Source organism: Vipera ursinii (assembly GCF_947247035.1).
Source record: "Vipera ursinii genome assembly, chromosome: 3".
In the NCBI taxonomy this organism is placed as follows: Eukaryota; Metazoa; Chordata; class Lepidosauria; order Squamata; family Viperidae; genus Vipera; species Vipera ursinii.
In genome coordinates this window covers 41,778,354-41,799,950 of record NC_139516.1, presented here as the reverse complement: position 1 = coordinate 41,799,950, position 21,597 = coordinate 41,778,354, and the positions used below count along the sequence as shown (strand labels likewise).

Here is a 21,597-nt window from a genome sequence, read left to right as displayed (position 1 = left end):
AGATTCTTCTTTAGAAGGTATTATTGCTTTGGTTTTACAAAGTGGAAGATTTTAAATGAGATATCAGAGAAAAAAAGTAGAGCTCTAGTACAGGATAAATTAGGATGATGCCAGCAAACCTGGCAAGAGATGGATGAACTTGTGAGGTATCTCTATTATTAATACTCTTCTGTTATTTTCTTGTTTGTTTTGTGTTTATAATTTTTAAATGTTTTTATAATTAATTGATACATGATGTTATGTATTTATGCATTTATTGTTTTAGCTTGTTGCATGCCACTCAGAATCACTTTTGGTGAGGTGGGTGGCTATATAAATTAGATAAATAAAATTATCTGTATCAATAAAAAGTGTGCTTCAGATTAATTCATTAGTCACTATGCCCTCTTGTTACTTTCATGGATTGTCTTCCATTGCATATTTGTCACTTATCATATCCAAATGTCCTCACCACCATGTAACCAGATTGCTCAGAAACATTCATCCTCCATTATTTTGAATGGATACACGGGGATATAAGATTTGGAATTACAATAAGCCATAGTATGATTGGGTCAGAACCCTTTTTAGCCAATTAAATGGTCACCAGTCCTTGAGAAAACTATTCTCTCTCTATGTATATGCAGCCATTTACACCAGAGCTTAACAGCCATTTCACAGATTGTACTACTTTTAGGACATGGCAATATTGGAATACCACCAGTGCTCAGCAAGGTGTCAAAAACTTGATGACTAAAATAAAGGGGGGTGGATTTTGGGCTTTACTGGTTAGATTAATTTGCTGTTATAGAACTGTGTAGTTTATAATATTATGGAAAAGTAAAAAGTTGAGGTTCAATGTTAATGCTTCCTTCCTATTGCAACAGTGGAACTCAGAGGTCAGTGCCTTTTCTTTTCTTTTTCCCTTCTCCCCCTCACTTTTCCCTTTTTCCTCTCACCCTTTGCTCACAACCCCCCTCACTCTTTGCTAGCAAAAGCCTCTCGCTTGCTGTCATCTATTCACACATTGCTTGCAAAAGCTTCTCTTGCTGTCAATCACTCACACATTGCTTGCACAAGCTTCTCTCTTGCTCTCATCCACTGCTTGCAAAAGCTTCTCTCGCTCTTTCACTCACATGTTGCTTGCACAAGCTTCTCTCTTGCTCTCATTCCCTCACACATTGCTCGCAAAAGCTTCTCTCGCTCTCATTCATTCACATGTTGCTTGCACAAGCTTCTCTCTCTCTCATTCACTCACACATTGCTTGCATAAGTTTCTCTCTTGCTCTCATCCACTGCTCACAAAAGCTTCTCTCACTTTTTCACTCACACATTGCTCTCACAAGATTCTCTTTTGCTCTCAGTCACTCACACGTTGCTTGCAAAAGCTCCTCTCATTCACGTTGCTCACACAAGCTTTCCTCTCGCTCTTTCACATGCTTGCAAAAGCTTTTCTCTCACTCTCTCACTCACATGTTGCTCGCACAAACTTCTCTCTTGCTCTCTTTCACTCACATGTTGGTCACACAAGCTTTTCTCTTGCTCTTATTTACCCACACGTTGCTCGCAAAAGCTGCCCTCTTTCTCTTTCACATGTTGCTCGCAAAAGCTTCTCTCTCGCTCTCATTCACTCACATGTTGCTTGCACAAGCTTTTGTCTTTCTCTTTCACACATTGCTCACACAAGCTTCTCTCTTTCTCTCATTTACTCACATGTTCAGACAAGCTTCTGTCTTGCTCTCATTCATTCATGTTGCTTGCACAAGCTTTTTTCTTTCTCTTTCACACGTTGCTCGCACAAGCTTCTCTCTTGTTCTCATTCACTCACACGTTGCTTGCAAAAGCTTCTCTTGCTCTTATTCACTCACATGTTGCTCATAAAAGCTTCTCTCTTGGTCTTTCATTCACACGTTGCTTGCAATAGCTTCTCTTTTCTTATCATTCATCACATGCTTGCACAAGCTTCTCTCTTGCTCTTTCACTCACATGTTGCTTGCAAAAGCTTCTCTTTTGCTCTTATTCACTCATGCATTGCTCGCACAAGCTTCACTTTCACTCTTTCACTCACCCTTCGCTCACAAAGGCTGCTCACTCACTCCTCATTGCTTCACTAACAAAAGCCTCTTCTATTCTCTCTCTTTCTCCATATATTTTTTCCTCTTCCACAAACCAGCTCCTTTTACAGCTTCTCCTCTCTCCACCCTTCTCCTTTTCTCTTCTGGGTGCACCAGAAACTCCAAACAGCATGCAGCTGCAAGTGCAGATCCTGGCGCTTCTGCTGAGCCCTGCCGCTCCAGCTGATTTCCTCTAGGCCTGTGTATAGCTCATTTCCTTCCCTGCTACATTTGGCTAGGGGTCGCGTACCATCTGCTAGGTGCTAAATTACCACCGGTGATACGCCCTGATTTACACCAATCAGTATTACATTAGTCAGGTAGTTTCAAGTAAATTTTTGCTACTTGACAAATAGTTATCTAGTTCTAGTTTAGTATAAATTATATATACAAAAAAGGAGGAACTATAATAAGAGAAATGATAATAGGAGATTTAAAACAACCAAACTCAAGAAAATCACTATGTATCAGAATAATTTTACTGAGTATTCTTGTAGTTAACTCATTATTGTAATTAAGATTATAGGACAGTATCTTATTTATCCTGTTTGTCCAGTAACACAGGAATATCATGGTTACAGACAGCATTCTCACATCACCAGAAAATTATAACCACAAAACAAATGCTAAAACTGTTGCAATGTTACCTATTTTTGTCATTTTGATCTGCACATGAAAAATAGATACATGCAAATAACATTTAGTGTCCTCTGAAGCATAAATATCATAAATATCTTAAATATTGCAGTCTTAGTAGACAATCACTTCAATATGAGCTAGCAGTGTGCTGCAGCTGCCAAAAAAGCCAACACAGTGCTAGGCTGCATTAACAGAGGGATAGAATCAAGATCAAGTGAAGTACTAATACCACTTTACAATGCTTTGGTAAGGCCACACCTGGAATACTGCATCCAGTTTTGGTCACCACGATGTAAAAAAGATGTCGAGACTCTAGAAAGGGTACAGAGAAGAGCAACCAAGATGATTAGGGGGCTGGAGGCTAAAACATATAGGGAACAGTTGCTGGAATTGGGTATGTGTAGTTTAATGAAGAGAAGGGTGAGGGGTGACATGATAGCAGTGTTCCAATATCTCAGGGGCTACCACAAAGAAGAGGGAGTCAAGCTATTCTCCAAAGCACCTGAAAGCAGGACAAGAAGCAACGTATGGAAACTAGTCAAGGAGAGAAGCAACCTAGAACTAAGGAGAAACTTCCTGACAGTTAGAACAATTAACCAGTGGAACAACCTGCCTCCAGAGGTGGTGAATGCTCCAACACTGGAAGTTTTTAAGAAGAGACTGGACAGCCATTTGCCTGAAATGGTATAGAGTTTCCTGCCTGAGCAGGGGGTTGGACTAGATGACCTCCAAGGTCCCTTCCAACTTTATATTATTATTATTAAATAAATGACTAATATTTAAAATGTACTAGCTGCTTTGCTTGTTATCCAGGTCAGAACCAGAAAAACTAATACATTGTTCTCTTATAATTCTCACTCAATTTTGGTCACCTGGCTGGGAATTCTGGTGCTATCTGAAGGACTGCCATGTTGAGAAAAACTGTCTTAGAAGTGAAATATAATGACAGTAAATAATATAGATTTACTGTAACCAGAGTTAAACACTGATCACTTCATACAGATCAGTTATAAACATCACTAACATAAACAGCATCTGTTTCATTTCTACTCTTTCATCCCCCTAGAAATTTTTAAAATAGTTTTTGTAGCAGTCTGTCATTTCATTGTCATCCTAAATTGGTCCATCATTTTAATTTTAAATTCCACTAGACAACCTGTGACTGTGGGGTCACCCTTTCAGAGAAATTTCCTTACCTAAACTGAGAATTGGAATGATCATGGGCAAATTGGTATTGTTTTGGATTTAAAATTAAAGAAGAATATATCATGTTATTCGAGAACAAAGATGTGCAGCAAGACAAATATACTTTTTGTTTAACATAGGACACTTTTGATGACAACATTTGTTGTCAGTAATGAATCTGCTGTTCTTTAAAAATGATCTAACATTTTCACTTCTTTTTCCTTAGCTTAAAGCAACATAAAGGCTGACCATGCTAGAATATAGGTTTCTCCAGATAAATTGGCACATTCTCCATGATTTCTCCTTGCACTTTGTGTATAGTAAGAGCCAAGCATGCTGTATTGGAAACTGTGCCTGCTGAAGTGGGGTGTCTTCACTTACTGATAAGCTGAGGATAATTCTTACAATCATGACAATCCATTTTTGAATGCACCAATATTTATCTTTGCTACAATGAGATTCTTCTAGAGGGTTTATTTTTTTGTGATCATTGGAGTTCCACTGCAAAGCCATGAAAGATCTAAGTTGCTTATTAAAATGATGAGAGATCCTATCTTCAATTTTAGTTTATGTGGTGCAATCCAGGGAGGTCAATTGAATCAAGGAATTCTATTGGAAAACGAGTACTGTAGCATTAGCTCCTTCCCTGACAGCATCAATAGAAAAATATTATTTCATCATACCAGGGAAGTGTCTAATGGATGGAGAATGGATTTTTCTCATTATTGTATCGATACAGTTCTTTGAGAACGGCTCTGCAGGATTCTCAAATATTGGATAGATGAAATCTATATCTTCTTCCATAGTTCTTTCTGGCATAACCATATCTATTTCATCATTTTGTTTTTTCTAAATTTTGTCTTCTCCAACATCCAATAAAAACTTAGAATATCCCCCTAGCATGTTTCTCCTCAATTAAAAATTGGCACAGCTTCTTTATTAGTATGATTTTTTTAATGCATGAATTCTCTACATCAGCATCACTTCCACTTTCCCCAACTGATAGAAGCTGATGGAAATAGCCACAGGAAATAGTTAAAATCACCCCAAAGGCCTTATTCTTGCCACATATATCTCAAAAATCCTGATCCATGGCACCAAAGCTCTCCATTCTAATCATGGGAATCTCATCCCAGATAATAAGCCTTGCATGTTGAAGCAATTTTGTAGTATTGGAGGTATATTGGAGGTATTGTTTTAATGTTGCAAGGAGCATTTTCACTCACTTTGAAGGATATCTTGAATGTACTGTCCTACCATCAGACATGATTTTTCTTAAATTATTACATTCCTGGTTCTTCCATTAGCATCATTCATTGAATTATGATACGTGATTATTATCAGCTCAAGATTTCTACTTTTGACACTAATTTATACTTTCTAACATACCTTTTAACCAGTTATAGATGTTTTCCTTACCTAATTTGTAAGCTGTTGTACGATTTAGGAAGTATTATATTTATCTCTTTTTCCTCCTCTGCATTTGAAGGTTTAAAGTTTTTTCCTATCCTGTTGTGATAGATTCTAGAGGGCACTGGCCATCTCAGATTCTCAGCCAAGGGAGCCCTTGTTATCTGAGATACATTTCTGTCATCATGTGGCCAGCATGAAAATATGGATTGCACTAATCTTCCTGCCAAAGTGATATCTATTTATCTACTCACATTTGCATGCTTTTGAACTGCTAGGTTGGCAAAGCTGGGGCAAGTAATGGAAGCTCACCATGTTGGATGGTTCTCAAGTCTTGGACCTGAACTATCAATAAACTCAGCATCTTAACAGCTGAGCCATCACACTCCCTCTCTGTATTTTAACACTTATTTAAAAGAGGACTCTGGGAGTTATATTTTATCATATGTTTTTCTTTTTTTAATAAAATTTGATTTTGATTATCTCATGTGAGATTGATTTCTTTCCCAAGGGCAGAAGGAAAAGCTGAATCCTCTATCCATCATACCTACAGTATAAACTACATACCCAGAATGCTGCTGTACATAAATTATTTCAACTTTTGTATTCTGACTTTTTATTCATAAGAAATGCAACATAGTGTGTGAGAAGCCCACCTCTCATGTTACACGGTTATGGTATAGATACATTAAACCACCACTCTGAAACAGAGGTAGAATGAAGATAAGACAGCAAATATCAAGAGGGCTTCTAACAGAGGAGTTTGAGATCCTTAGCCCTTCACTCTATGGACCTCAGCACTATTAAACACTCTCCACAAGGAAAAGGAAACAAAATAATTTGCTGTAAGAAGACAAGATAGTTAAGTTATTCAAACAGATTGTTTCATGAAGCCACATATTATCTGTATATCTCTAGCAGTGAGGGAATATATATATATTTAAAAATGTAAATGGATGCATTTAAAAGTCAGAGAACCTTATCTGACACTAAGCAGTTACCATTTTGGCAAGCCTACATTTCAAATCTTCAAGAGTCTAAACTGTGCATGAAGCAAGACAAAAATCTAGCATTTAGAAACATTATCACTTTCAATGGTTGTCATTCTGACAGCATGTCAGTAAACTGATGGAAAAGGGGAAAGAAGAAATAATAGTACTCATTACACCAATGAAAACTCCAGGTGTAAGATGCTAAATATCTGTGTGGGTTGGAGAGGAAAGCTTGAATGCTGCTGCCACTTATTGATCTGAGTTAACAGCATGGAAAAGCAAAAAGATAAAGTACAGGAGGATGAGTCAAAAGAAGGATTCTTTTGTAGAGTAAAATATAAAATATCCATACCTGGATTGAACATATTATCTGGATGGGGGCTTGGGGTGGATGTTGTGGGGGCTTAGGGTGGATGCCACCTTTTTATTTTGGTTTTTTTTTGGTCACCAAGACTGGGGTGGCAGTGCTGGGATTCACTGGCATCAAGGGGGAGAGCCAAGGCAGTTTTGCCAAGGCCTTAGTCATTGCCTAGAATGGTGGAGTAACCAGAGACATGGATCATGTTTCCTGGAGCAACACTGAAAGACTCAAAGTGAGCCAAGTAAAACACTTGGCTCATTCATGGCTATAAGTGGGGTTGGGGTGTGTGTGAAAGGCTAATATTTCTTCATGCTTATTGCATCCAGTGATAACCATCCAGTGGCTGTGTTTAGGGTGCCCTCTCCCTATTGGGTAGGATTTGCATTAGTTCCCAGTACTTTTCTAACTGTGATTTAAGATAGTGATTATCACCCATAAACGTCTCATCACCCAGAGTCACCATCTCCAATTGTCTCTGCCCATTTAATAAGATCTGACTTGGTAGGTGTTTTGAGTCTCTTCTATGAAATAATATTTTCTGGCAGAACCCAGGAGTCATGCCTCTCTCTGTCATAGCACCCCCAGAGATCACAATGCACCCACCCCTGCTGAATTTTCATAAAGCCTTGAAAACCTCGCTTTCCCCCCAGACATTGGGCATGTATAATGAAATTATGATTGGTTGTAATCCCCCCTGCCGCTTTATTTGGTTATTTTTCTAAAAAAAGAAAATAACTCAGTGTAGGTGGTCCAGACTTGCAATTTGCTGTTGGTTGGCTTTGCAAATTAAACAAAACAACAACAACAAAACCAACTCCTCCCAAGCAAGATAGAAATTGTTATATAAAATAGATTACAATGCTGCAAGCACTTTTATATTTCCTTGTACGAGAATTTCAGTGTAAAACTTACAGCCAGCTCGTACATTAGAATGGGAAATGTAGATCTGGTGATCTCATTTTGTCATATGCACTAATAGAATCTTCAAACCCTAGTAGCTCCATGCATCAAGACAGACCAACATTTGCTGTTTACAATTTAAAATTGCATCTGTCTGGATCTGAGGAATTATGCTATTTCATCTCTGTAATGTTTGAGCAGTAGCCTAGAGGGCCAGAGAAAGAAACTACACACAGAATCAGGTAACCCACAATTTAAAAACACAGGAGGAAGACACTTTGCTTTTGGCAGTGCTCTGAAATTGCACTCTTTTGCTGACTTCAGCAGGCATTTAAAATCCAAATACCGTAAAAATGAATCTTGGAGTTTTTAGTTTAATTTGAAATGGGAGAGTGGGATTAGATATGTTCTGAGGGAAAACAGAAGCAAGCAATTCAGTTAGCCTGCTGACTGTGATAAGGTCCCTGGTCATTTGTTCTTAACTTTGACATCATCTCATTATCCTAGGCAAATATGCAGGTCATATTTCTAAGCAAGCAACAGCCAAACTATACTACTATGTTTTGTTTTGTTTTTTAGAAAATGTCAACAGATGTCTATTTGGAAAGGAAATTGTGTCTAGTTATCATTTATTTATTTATTTATTTATTTATTTATTTATTTATTTATTTATTTATTTATTTATTTATTTATTTATTTATTAATTAATGGGACTTATATCCTGCCCTATCTCCCGAAGAACTCAGGGCGGCTAACAACAACAAAATTAAAGGTCTCTGTACAATAAATTAAAATTAAAAATTAAAATAAATTAAAGATTAGAGTTAAAATTGTAAACATAATTAAAATCCCTATCAGTCCAGGTCAGCCAGGTGGAAAAGGAGTGTTTTGAGGCCACGGCGAAAAGACTGGAGATCTTGGGCTATCCGAAGCTCAGGGGGGAGCTGGTTCCACAGGGCTGGCGCTCCCACAGAGAAGGCTCTTCCCCTGGGGGGTCGCAAGCCGACATTGTCTAGCTGACGGTACCCTGAGGAGGCCTTCTCTGTGTGAGCGTACTGGGCGATGAGAATTCATTCCCAGCAGCAGATGGTCCTGCACGTATCCCGGGCCTAAGCCATGTAGGGCTTTAAAGGTAAGTACCAGCACCTTAAATCTCACCCGGAGGGCAACCGGTAACCAATGAAGCTCACACAGGAGGGGTGTAATATGGGAGTATCGGGGTGCTCCCATCACTACCCGTGTAGCTGCACTCTGCACCAGCTGAAGCCTTCGGGTGGTCTTCAAGGGCAGCCCCATGTAGAGAGCATTGCAGTAGTCTATACAGGAGGTAACGAGTGTGTGGGTGACTGTACGTAGGGCATCTCGGTCCAGAAAGGGGTGCAACTGGTGTACCAGGCGAATCTGGGCAAATGTCCCCCTAGCCACAACTCCAATATGATCTTCAAAACTGAGTCATGAATCCAGGAGGACACCTAGATTGCGTGCTCTATCAACGGGAGGTAACATCTCTCCTCCTATAACCAAAGATGGAACCTCTTGGACTAAACGAGATGTCGGTACGTAAAGCCACTCAGTCTTGGCTGGGTTGAGCCGGAGCCTGTTCTTTCCCATCCAAATATGTATCGGGCCTGAAACCCGATTGGTACGGATCCAGATACTCAGTTTCCTCCAGGACCAAAGGGAGCTGCCGTGCCACCACGCTCTCAACGACCTTCGCAAGAAAGCGAAGGTTGGAGACAGGACGAAAGTTGTTTAAAATAGCTGGATCCAATGCAGGTTTCTTAAGGAGGGGCCTTACTACCGCCTCTTTGAAGGCGGCAGGGAAGTACCCTTCACTCAGTGAGGCATTGATAACTGCTAGGAGCCAGCCTCGTGTAACTTCCTGAGATGCATAGACCAGCCACGAGGGACACGGGTCCAACAAACACGTGGTGGCACTTAATTTCCCCATGATCCTGTCCACTTCATCCGGAGTCACAAGATCAAACTCTTCCCAAATGTTCTTGGCCAAACTCATCATTTTCCTCTCGTCAGATACTGCCCAGTCAGAGTCCAGACCAGCCCGAATCTGAGCAATTTTGTCCACCAGATATTTACTAAATTCCTCAGCCCGTCCTCGTAAGGGGTCCTCTCCCGTCCCTTGATTTAAAAGGGAGCAGACCACTCTAAACAGGGCGGCCGGGCGGTTATCTGCGGACGCAATGAGGGTGGTGAAGTAAGCATGCTTTTCCACCTCCATTGCCACAAGATAAGATCTAGAAAAGGATCTTAACTGTGTTCGGTCAGATTTGGACTGACTGGTTCTCCAAATGCTCTCTAGGCCCCTTCTCCGGCGTTTCATCTCCCGCAGGTCCTTGGAGAACCAAGGAGCGAGTCAGGACCTGCACCGGGTCAGAGGACGCAAAGGCACAACACGGTCGAGAGCCTCCGAAGCAGCCTGTTGCCAGGCATTAACTAAGGACTCGACCGGGCTGTGGGAGAGGGAGGTAGGGATCAATCCAAGCGCCATCTGGAACTTATCTGGGTCCATCAGGCGCCTGGGGCGGAACCATCTGGTCGGTTCTGCCTCCTGACAGTGGGTGGTGACGTGACGGAGGCCCAACCGCAGGAGATAATGGTCTGTCCATGACAGGGGTTGAGATGTTGGAGTAACCCCACCCAGCCCATTAAGCCACTGTCCAGAGATAAAAATAAGATCAGGTGTGTTTCCCCCCTCATGAGTTGGGTCCTGAATAATTTGGGTCAGGTCCATGGCTGTCATGGAAGCCATGAACTCTCGGGCCACCATGTACTGCCCAGGGAAGGCAGATTAAAGTCTCCCAGAACCATAAGTCTGGGAAATTCAACCGCCAATCCTGAGATGGCATCAAGTAACCTGGTTAGAGCCGTTGCTACGCAACTTGGAGAGAGGTATACCAGCAGTAGGCCCAACTGACCACCAGGACCCCACCTTAAGAGGAGGGATTCACATCCGTCTATCTGAGGGGCAGTGGTCTCCCGTGGACGGAGGGTCTCTCTGATAATGAGCGCCATGCCACCTCCCCTACCCTGAGCCTGAGGTTGATGCAGCACACGGAAACCTGGAGGGCATAAATCAGTCAGAGGGACCCCTCCCTCCGGGCCCAACCAAATTTCCGTGATGCATGCCAGGTCTGCGTCTTCCTCCTCGATCAAATCATGGATGAGGGGAGCTTCATTCACAACAGACCTGGCATTAAAATAGACCAGTCTGAGTTCAGGTGTCTGCCCTCCCCCTTCCCCAGGACAGCAGGTGAGAGCCAGAGGGTCGGAGCACGCCACAGCTAGAAAATAGCGGGGGCGTGATCTCAAATTACGATATGGCCCTCTGCTCATCCATCTGCCACCATTCCCAATCACCGTGGGGATCGGTATCCCTACCCCATCCCCTTGGGTCCCAAGATTCTCTCCGGCCCCCATATTGCCGTGGCCATTGGCCAACCTAGACTGAGAAATGTCCGGTAGAATCTTCCTCTCATTCTGCCGGGCCTGACCTTCCCCCCTCCCTAACCCTTCAAAATTTTTTAAAAGAAAACCCAAAAGCCTCTTTTTAGCGCCATGCCACCTCTCGGGGTCCCAAGACCCGTCATTAAGGAAACGATGGCGCAGGTTGGAAGGCCACATCTGAGAGAGGGAGGAAGTTCTCAGGGTAAGTAGCTCATTTCTGGTGGAAGCCATCAAAAGGTAGAGATAAGAGCAAATAACGAGTTGGCTGGAACAAACTGCATATTAAATCCACAGAGCTGAAATAGTGGTTCCTGAAAACATGGTCACCCTCTCACAGTAACCAGGATCTCAGGAAACCACTATCCAGCCCTGTGTAGGTCGCAGGAGGAGAGAAAGTCCGATGGCATTTGCATTTCTGTTTGTTGTGGGCCCACTCATGTCCCTGATGCATTTCAATGGCAGATGGAAATGACAAACCTAGCAGAATTGCAGAGTAAGCAAAATCACAATAAGATTATATCTTGTTGCTACATTGTATTTTTCTACTTGGGAACACTTCCTCAATTCTAAGGTTAGTGCTAAAGCACCAGATAGGAAATAGGAGCACTTATATGTAAAAAAAAAATCTAAAATAGAAATGCTGTAGTGTTCCTATTTCCATAATAAAATAATTAATACTAAAAACACTATAATGCAGCTTCAAAATGTGATCTTAAAACTTATTCCTAATGTGCATTTCTTCAATGCACATACAATACTCTTACTTATACCTTCTGTGCAAATCTACAACTCCTGGATGAATATCGGAATCCATCTCTCAGGGCCAAACTTAATTTATTAAATTGGAGAAAAATATTATGAAGCAATAACAACATTTTCTCTGGTTTACTGTCATTTATATCTTTCTCATATCACAATGTAACCAGACTTCAAAGTGACAAGAACACACTGAGGAAAACCTGAGAGTATTACATAGCACATTGCCACTGCCCTGGCAAATAGACTTTCAAAAATATCCCTGAGTAAACTTTCCTTGGAATAATACCATGTTTCCATGAAAATAAGGCCTACCCCAAAAATAAGCCGTAGCTTGATTTTGGGATGGGGCTAATATATGTTTTACCCCCCAAATAAGCCCTAGTTTTGAGGTGAGGTGCATGCCTAAAAATAAAGTTAGCGTGGGGTGGCAGGGTGGAGCTGCCCCATGCACCCCATATCTGCTTACCGTTGCAGCCAGGCCTCCCATGCCCCAACACCTGCCTCACATTGCCAGCCCTCTTTGTGGCTCCGGAGGCTGGGGCTCAATTTTTGGCTGCAGAGGCTTTTCCTGAAGGCCTCTGATGGTGAAATGCAGGCCGGGAGGTGTTGCATGCATCAATCCAGAGCTCCAATCTCAGCTGCAGAGGTCTTTCCTAAAGGCCTCTGATGGTAAAATAGAGGTCAGGGATGACATGTGTGAGTGGTGGCAAGTGGCTGCAGAAGAGGTGGGATGACTGGGGGGGCAGCTGTCAGTGCTGCAGCTTTGAGGTGAGACAGAGGAAAAAACATCCCCCCCAAATAAGACCTGGTGCCTCTTTTGGAGGGAAAAAAATAAGACTGGGTCTTATTTTGGGGGAATCACGGTAGGGACCATATGTATTGAGCAAAATCTGTCTTTTAGGGTTATCGCTACTTGGATAGAAATATAAAACTTTATTGCTGACTGAAAAGATTTGCCTATGTGCTGTTGTTTTATGCAAAGCAAACCAAAGCAACATAACATAATATGAAATGGCTATGTCATAAGAACTATGTTCCTTCTAAGATTCAGATAAATTAGGTGTACTGAATCCTTGACCTGAATCTCCCCTCAGATTAATCTCCTGTCCATTTCTAATTCCTGAGGAAACATGTTTTCCAGTATACTTGTCCTTCATCTTGTTCCCTTCATTTTGACAGTTCTAACGAAAGATGAAATAGGCTGGGGAAAGGTGGAATTAGTGACCATAGGGAGTAGGGACAAGTAACTGAGTATGTCTGTGACCTAAGGCCCTGTGTAACTTCATGGCATTGCTAAGACAGATGGTTCTTCTGTGCTTTTACTTCCTATGTGAAGAAAAAAGACTTGCATCTTGGAAAGTGAGGTATTCATCTCATATACTCTAGAAGTGCCTTGCCTTAAGGCTCAATGGCCAATATAGCATAATGTCCCAGTCGTGCTATATAGAGTTTCTGGCTTGAAGAAAAATGCAACATTCCATCAGTGGCTTGAATTGCCAATTTATTTCCCATTCCTTTCCCGAGTAACAAGGGGTTAATTTTATTGTATTATTTCATGGGTGGTTACATCAGGACCTTCAATTGGATAAAAGAAAATGATTGTCTCCATTACATCTCTCTTGAATAGCTGAGAAGCGCTATAGCAACACACAATATCCCCTATATTTTATAGGGTTTTGTCTCTTTTCTACTGCTGCTTTAAAAAATTAAACTGGAGGATGCTGTAAATAAAGATAGGGGTCATCAGGCTGTATACTGATAAAAAGCAATGATAGTTGCCTACTTTTGACACTCATTTAGACAGGATGTTGGAGAGAAAAAGAGAAACTGTACAATGCGTAGCTGACTGTACAATGCATAGCTGTTTTGTTTAACAGAAAGGAACTTATACAAGGTTTAAAATGTATTCTCAATGGCTTGCAAGAATTGGGTATGCTGAAATGCATGTAAGGACCTATTTTTTTAAAAAAAACACCTCAGAATTTTGGGTCCTCTGATTACTTATCTGTTCATAGTAACTAGTTTTGGGGAGAGTAGTGGTGGTGGTGGAAGGCAGACTCTTACCAACATATCAGGTAAGGTAGAAAGGGAATGAACTGGGAATTGAAAAAAAACCCTGACATCTGGAAAATGTAGAATAATATGGCTAATGTTTTTGCAGGTCAGGGTCAGTTTGCTGAAGCTGAACAATGCATTTAAATTGTCAAACTGTCAAAACCTCCACCACATATTCTTACTTATTACTGTCACCTAGGGTCACTCCTTGTGGAGCTGTTCCTTGACAACAGAGAAACCTTCAAGAACTTTCTGGTTTAGGTCAGGTGAAAAGCTCCTGTAAGCATTCCCAACTCAATTTCTGAGACACCAAAGGTGGTATGAAACAGCAATTACAAAAGCAGGAAGTCCCATAGACACATGGTGTTCTTACTAGATTGAAAATTCTCTCCCCTTTATTGTCTGATTACAGGAACTGAAAAAGAAATATTTTTTTGTATTTATAAACTGTAGATAAATTCTCATTCTGAAATGATTCTGGATGGAAAAACATATTTCCCTCTAAATAGATTACCTCATTCAAATGCCTACAAACTTCAGAGATAGCATAATTAGGGGAGATTAATATCCTATTTTTGTGTTACTCATGTCAAACTATGGAAAGTGCTCAGAAAAATGGGAATCCCAGAACATCTCACTGCCCTCTTGAAAAATTTATATTCAGGTCAGGATGTCACTGTATGGATAGAAAACACTGAAATAGACTTGTTTCAGGTTGGGAAAAGAATGAGACAATGCTGTATGCCAAATACTGTATATATTAAGGGAAGCTGGATTGGAAGAAGATGACCATGATTTTGAAACAGTCCATATGTTTGTGTGTATAAAAACATGAACTCTCCACCTAATCACACATATTATAAGATCAAATTAATCCACTGTAATCCAAATTAATCCATCTTCACTGAAATTATGAACTGTAATTCATAATTTCATTATGACTGGCCTGAAGTCACCCAGGGAGATTCTATGTCTAAGGGAAAAGATATAGGTCCTGTCTTCATCCAGTCCAGTAGCTTAATGATTATATCCCACTGGCTCTCTATAGCTATAATAAAATTTAGCTATAATAAAATCAATATAATCTCAAATGTGTATGGCATACTGAGTTAAATTGACTGATGGCAACAGTTCATTTATGTCAAACATTTGTGTTGGATTCCATAGGTTAGTTCTTATTGAGTCTTGGGCTAAAATAGTTTTTGAATCATGAAAACCAAGAGATGCTCTTTTGTTGGTTTTTAAAACTTTTCCCTATAGACTCTATATAGTAGCTATCCCATAAAAGCTGACATTACTGAATATTACAAGAGTTATTTGGATTGCAATCCAAATACTTCCTGAATACTAGGAATAGCACATATCTGAATTTACAGTTTTTAACCGGTCAGGATCAAACTACTGACAGTCAGCAAAATTAGCTTGCAATACTGCATTCTAACCACTGCACCACTACAGCTCTTATTAAATTCAGCAAATTCTCTTATTTATGTTCCAATGTCACATGCTTTCCAAAGAGGAAAAATGATCCATAGTATTAACTTTTGACAAAAGATGAACAGATGAATTTTCTAGTTCAATCAAATCACTATCTACAATAATATTGAGTTGTATAACACCTGCCTGTTTCCTGCTGGCCAGCTCTAATATAAGATGTTACTATAGCTTTGCTCTGCTTACTCTGCTCAGCCTGTAATATTAGATTTACAGTTGAACCATCCTCTTTATCTTCACTTGGACAACAAAAACCCCCAGTCAAATGCTAATTTCTGAGCAGTCCGTGGGAAAAAAGAACAGTGGCAGGAATATCAAGCATTTTAACTAAGGCACAAGATTTCCTAGATACAAACTGAAATAGTAACCTCATAGTATCTTGCAGCTCTTGGTAAGTATCCTTTCACAATTATGCTTGCTAAATGAATCTGGAGGAGCAGTCACATCCTCATCACAAAGCTCACGCTCATATAAATGACCACTTTTGCTCTGAAACTAGAGTCTTCTTGTGCAAAGTTCCAAATTTTCCATTCTTACCTGCGCAGGAGCAACTTAGGGTGGTTTTTGTTCTCTAGGTTCTTCTCAATCAGGTCAGACAACAACTGCTTGAGGACATCAGTGGCATATTCTAGCTTTCCTTGAAGTCCTGTCATGATGAGGGAAGCCACATTGCCACGGTCACGCATGGAGAAACTTCGCTGTAATTCCAGGGTACGGATAAATGTCAACAAAAAAACCTTATTGTTGAGTAGCTGGGCAAAGAGCTTCAGGGCCTTTTCAACATTCTGCTGTCCATTCCCTTGGACCTATAAAATTTCACAAGTGTTAACGTTGAAAGCGTTACCCTAAAAGTAAATGTGGGACAGATATCAACTAAACTGGAAAACATTAATACTATAATAAAATACATGGATTGATACTACATCCAAAATTTGGCTTTATCCATGCATAGAATCCATATCTCAAGTTTATGAGATACTTAAATCAGAATAGATTCTTAGTAATGTGAATGTATGAATTTATTATAGCTATAATTCCATTGAGTGATTTATATTGTGTTGACCATCGTTCTTGATATGTATTCACTTTTAGTTTAATAGCGACTCTTAATCATTTAACATGACATAATTTACAAAATATATTTAATCATTTACAACTCGTTAATGATATATTGGAAAGCAAACCATGACATTTAAAAATCCCTTGTTTACTCACTTGTATTCTATTTTTAATTATTTTCAAATAAATTTTTGTGTTTGTTTAAAAATTCTTTAAAGCATTCAGTTAAAATAATTTAAAATTGGAAGTGTTTTTGAGAGTAATGTTTTTTACGTTATATTGTTTGTGTTGCACATTTAAAACAAAATACTCTTGAGTTGTGAGCTACTGCACAGAAATGGCATTCACATAGGCATGGTACTGATTTAGACTCTTACACTGTGAAGCTCTAATACATGCACACATAAACACACTTTTCCAATAGTCCTGGATGTAAGTTATGCATTGTAATTCACAATAATAAAACAATATTGGTTATTTTACAAAATTCTCACTGACTTACATTTTCAACTTATTTATATTATATAACTAAGCAGCAGTGGAATTGGTGACACATTAATCATTATCCTAGTTTTTTGGGGAATGGCAAAATCAGTTTCAACCATCAGTTTTATTTCCTATTTTCTATATGTACTAGAGAAATCAAGGAGTGATAGATGATGTAAACACTAGCATTCCCAGATATAATTTTGATATACCCAAATAAATAATTCAATTAATTTCTTCTTTGCATGTGTATTAAAAAATAAGGAAAGCAACAAACTTCATTTGATGGTAACCTAAATAACTTTAAAATACAAAAACCATAAACCTTTGCAAAAGAAGTGAAAAAAGTGAAATAATAATAATAATAATAATAATAAAGTTGGAAGGGACCTTGGAGGTCATCTAGTCCAACCCCCTGCTCAGGCAGGAAACCCTATACCATTTTGGACAAATGGCTGTCCAGTCTCTTCTTAAAAACTTCCTATGTTGGAGCATTCATCACTTTTGGAGGCAGGTTGTTCCACTGGTTAATTGTTCTAACTGTCAGGAAGTTTCTCCTTAGTTCTAGGTTGCTTCTCTGCTGGATTAGTTTCCATCTGTTGCTTCTTGTCCTGCCTTCAGGCACTTTGGAGAATAGCTTGACTCCCTCTTCTTTGTGGCAGCCCCTGAATGAATTTACTAAACTAAATATAAATAATGGTGCTTTAGTATTTAAATTTTGATCCCCCAGCTTGGGTTACACATTTCCCTTTGAGCTACAGTAACCTGCCCAGTTTATTTTAATTATACCCTTAGAGAAGGACTTCCTATAATAATCGATATACCTACTCACAATAGGTAGGATACTGTAGCTTTCCTTAAAAGAATGCAGACGATGCATTTGTTCTATCGTGAGGCATCCCTTTGCAAGCTATATGGTCAGAAGAAACTAGAGCTCCATAATTTCTCCTGTAATAAATTATTCAGTCAGTTTTTACTGGAAAAGTTGAGGAGCTCTAGCTTTAATCTGGAGAAAATAAGGCATTCTAGCTTTTCAGACAAAGAGAGCAGTGAAATGGGAAATATCTTTTCAAGAGCCATCAGCAGCAAAAATGAAAAGCTATTTTCACAGGGCACCCTGGTGGCTTATTGAGGCATGGGTATTCCCATGTTATTACTCTCACACATGCAGTGTTTGTAATGAATGTGTAAAAATGTTTCTGATGGAGTTTCCCCTTCATTGTTTTTCCATGGTCAAATGTCAGCAGCAGCATTTTCATACAGAATAATGGGTCCCATCTGGTCCTGCCATTGCTTTAACAACATGAAAAAAACCTTCCCTCAAAATTGGGATGCCTGGTGATATACTTAGTCAATTCAGTATACAATATAGACAAAACTGAAGTGATGTGACTAAGGTCTTTCTCTTGCACAAAAGCTTTGCCAAGTGGAGGAGAAGATGCAGAAAAGCTCCTTTGCAAAACGGGAGGCTTATTCCCCTAGGCAAAGCAGAGAATGGATTTCCCAAGCTCCCCTTTGGCTTTTTTTTTTTTTTGCACAAAGGGAGAATTCAAAGAGAATTTAGGCAGTCATCGGTAATAAATGCAGCTTCTTTGCTGTTGGTCATGGAGGACTAGTCATGGACTTTTAGCAATAGAGAAAGAAAGAAAAAATGTCAGGGCAGCAGCTACACAAAGGCAATCAAAAGAAAACAAACTGTGCGTAAATATATATAAAATGCAAGGCTTATGTTATAATGAATGTCAGTATTCATTGTGGAGGTGGAAAGGTGCTTTCACAGCTATGTGGATTTTAATCGAGCTTCTCAAAAAGGACCTTGAGATTCACCAGTTACCTGATGAGATTGAGATAGAGAGAACATACGGCTACTCCATTACCTCTAGTTCACGCAGGACAGGGTGATCTTCAATGCCAGGGAAGAGGACTCTCATGGCATATGTGCGATAATCAAGATACGGGATCCCTGAGCGGTCCAGGTCACTGGTTAACTCATTGATGTCTGTCTGCAGCTCTGCAAAAGCTATTAAGGAAAGGGAGTGAGAAAGACAGGCAATCAAGAGACCCGCTCTGGGAATGGAGGCTGAGATACAAACAATCAAGGTCTACAAATGAGCCAACTCAGGAAGCTTGTTTACTCCAGACCGCTCTGCGCCACCAAGACATGCCCAGAAGCAGGGAGCCACTTCCTCAGTGTGAGAGAGAAAGAGCACAATGCAAAGAACAGATGCTGAAACAAAACACACATCCTAATTTGTATTCTGTTCACACCTTGTATGTAAGCACTGAAAATGCCTTGGAAGGCACTAGATAAAAATAAAGATCCTATTTTTAAACCAGTTTATGTGGCTTTTTTTACTCTCTCACTTACTCAACCCCTCTATTCCTCATGTCCTTTCGATGTAGCTAGCAGAAGGAAGCTATCTCCATGTTTTATAGCTTACCTAGGATCAGGGAAGAAAATTATGCTTTTTAATTGAGATTCTAAACTATAACAAGATTCATGGACCTAACAGAATATTCTCCTGATGTACTTAGTGGGAGGGGATGGAAACTGATGTAGTTCAATTATAACAGTAGGGCAATGTATATGAGGATAGCACACATGTAGCACTTGTCTAACTGCTTCTTCTCAAGATGAAGATCAGTACAAATACTGTGCACACCTGGCAGTTATTCAACCTTCTAATATATTGTGCTAGAGACCTCATAGCACTATGAAAATTAACCTGTGAAATGGAATGTTGAAATCGTGCTGCTGAATGTGAAAATCTATCTTGTTTGCATACTACCTACATGTGTGTGTGTGTCTGTGTGTGTGAGAGAGAGAGGGGGGGGGCTGGAAGTCTGTGGGTTCTACACAGTATCTTAGCTGCTCCTAGCATGGCACTCTTCTAGACAGAGGGCTATAATGCTGTTTTTTAGAAGGTGTTGGAGTTTACCATATATATCATATCAGCTTCATCTCAGCAGCTGTTTTCAATAATGGAAGGAGCAGCAGTGACAGTTCAGCTTCAGGTGTTGACTGAACAATTTCTTGTGCTTCAGGATCTTCTTAATTCTGCAGGAACCCATCTGGGTTGTTCACTGGGACCACAGGTTTTGTCTCCCAAGCTTTTGGAGTCATGCTGTACTCCATCTTAAGAGAACTTCTCTCTAGTGCTAGAGAGAAGTTCCCTGAAGATGGGCTCCAGCATGAGTCCAAAAGCTTGGAAGCCAAAACCTCTGACCCCAGTGACCGACCCAGATTGGATCTTGCAACATAATCCTGGGACATGTCTATTTGCTTTCATTCGTGTATTTGTTCTATCTGAAGTTGTGAGAGCAGTTTCCTCTTCACTATGTTGACGCATTGGTTAACTCGCTGTTTCTCAGTTAGTGTGGATGTAGTTCTCTCCATCCATTGTTCCCTCATATATAGTAACATTCCTTCAATTCTAGATTTTCTTGTCTCATGGTTTATTCCAGTAGCCCACGTATCATTGGTTTGTTCTGGCTCAACATCTGGTATGGACCTGGTTAATCTGGGTGATGTCTGAGCCAGCAGGACTCTCTTAGTTTCATGTCACTCTCACATTTTGAGGTAGGAAGGTGAAACATTGGAAGTTTTTTGCCCAAGGATCAGAACACTATTCAGCTCTCTCTCTCTCTCTCTCTCTCTCTCTCTCTCTCTCTCTCTCTCCACATGCATACATATGAGCACACTATCTAATCTATTAACATATAGTGACACATTCCAATATCAAAAACAGCTGTTTCAGCAAATTCAAAAAGGCAATAGGCAAAAGGACCTTTTGTTTGATGCTGTAGTTAAATAATTGAGACTTTTCAGTCTGTGCTTATCTAGTCAGCTCAATTTACCTTCTATCTGCCTTTGCTTTATGCCGTCTGCATTTCAACCAGTTGATCTGATATTTTTTCCAGCCAGGTGGTTGTAACAGTATTTCATATTCTAAGCTTCTTGATTTTTACACCAAGATGTACAAATTATTTTACAGCCTGGTTCCAACACCTTCTGATTGCAAAGGATCCTGGCTTTCCTTAACTTCCCATGAAATACCTTCAGAAACAGATCCACAGATTGCCAAGCCTAATGACCTGGCACCGACAAATTTTATACATCTTGCTGAAATAGGATCAAGTGCTAATCCTGTTCTCCACACATTAGTCAAGCAAAGGATCTGTCTGCATTTAATATACTTTTAACTGTCTTCCGACACATACAGACACTCATAGGAAAAAATTCCAAGCTTCTCTGGCTGTGAAAGAGGACATCTTACAACTATATGTGTGTTTGAGAGAGATTGACCAAATGTTTATTTGACAGCTGTATGTGGGCTCAAGCCCTGTTAAATTCATACTGGATCAAAGGAAATAGGTTAAGCAGAAGGCAGTTACCATGGAAACTACACTTGGACTGCTCACTATTAGAGATGTGCTCAATGAATGGAGAAAAGTTATATTAGGCAAACCAAATAGAGTTGTGTGTATTGTATATGTTTATGTGAATGAAGATTCAAAATAAATAAATAAGTAAACAAAGTATGCATGCCTTTTACATAGGTTAAGTACAATGACTGAAATGGATTTATTCTTTGAGCCAGTGACATTGAGACAGATATGTACTATGCAATAACTCTTATTGGGTTGATAAAAGGTAATAAGGAATTAAAGAACATGGCCATTTGTCAATGCTATATTT

At 39.9% G+C, this 21,597-nt stretch overlaps 1 protein-coding gene across 1 annotated transcript in view; it reads right to left on the bottom strand.

Moving 5' to 3' along the window:
* The window catches only part of PLXNA2 (plexin A2), a gene marked incomplete at both ends in the record, with an annotated part of 410,248 nt that overhangs the window by 33,966 nt on the left and 354,685 nt on the right, over positions 1-21,597 (bottom strand). Inside the window, 2 exons of the mRNA XM_083358076.1 lie at positions 15,891-16,159; positions 18,776-18,918. Coding sequence (XP_083214202.1) covers positions 15,891-16,159; positions 18,776-18,918 — 412 coding nt within the window. The remainder of the gene's footprint in view (positions 1-15,890; positions 16,160-18,775; positions 18,919-21,597) is intronic.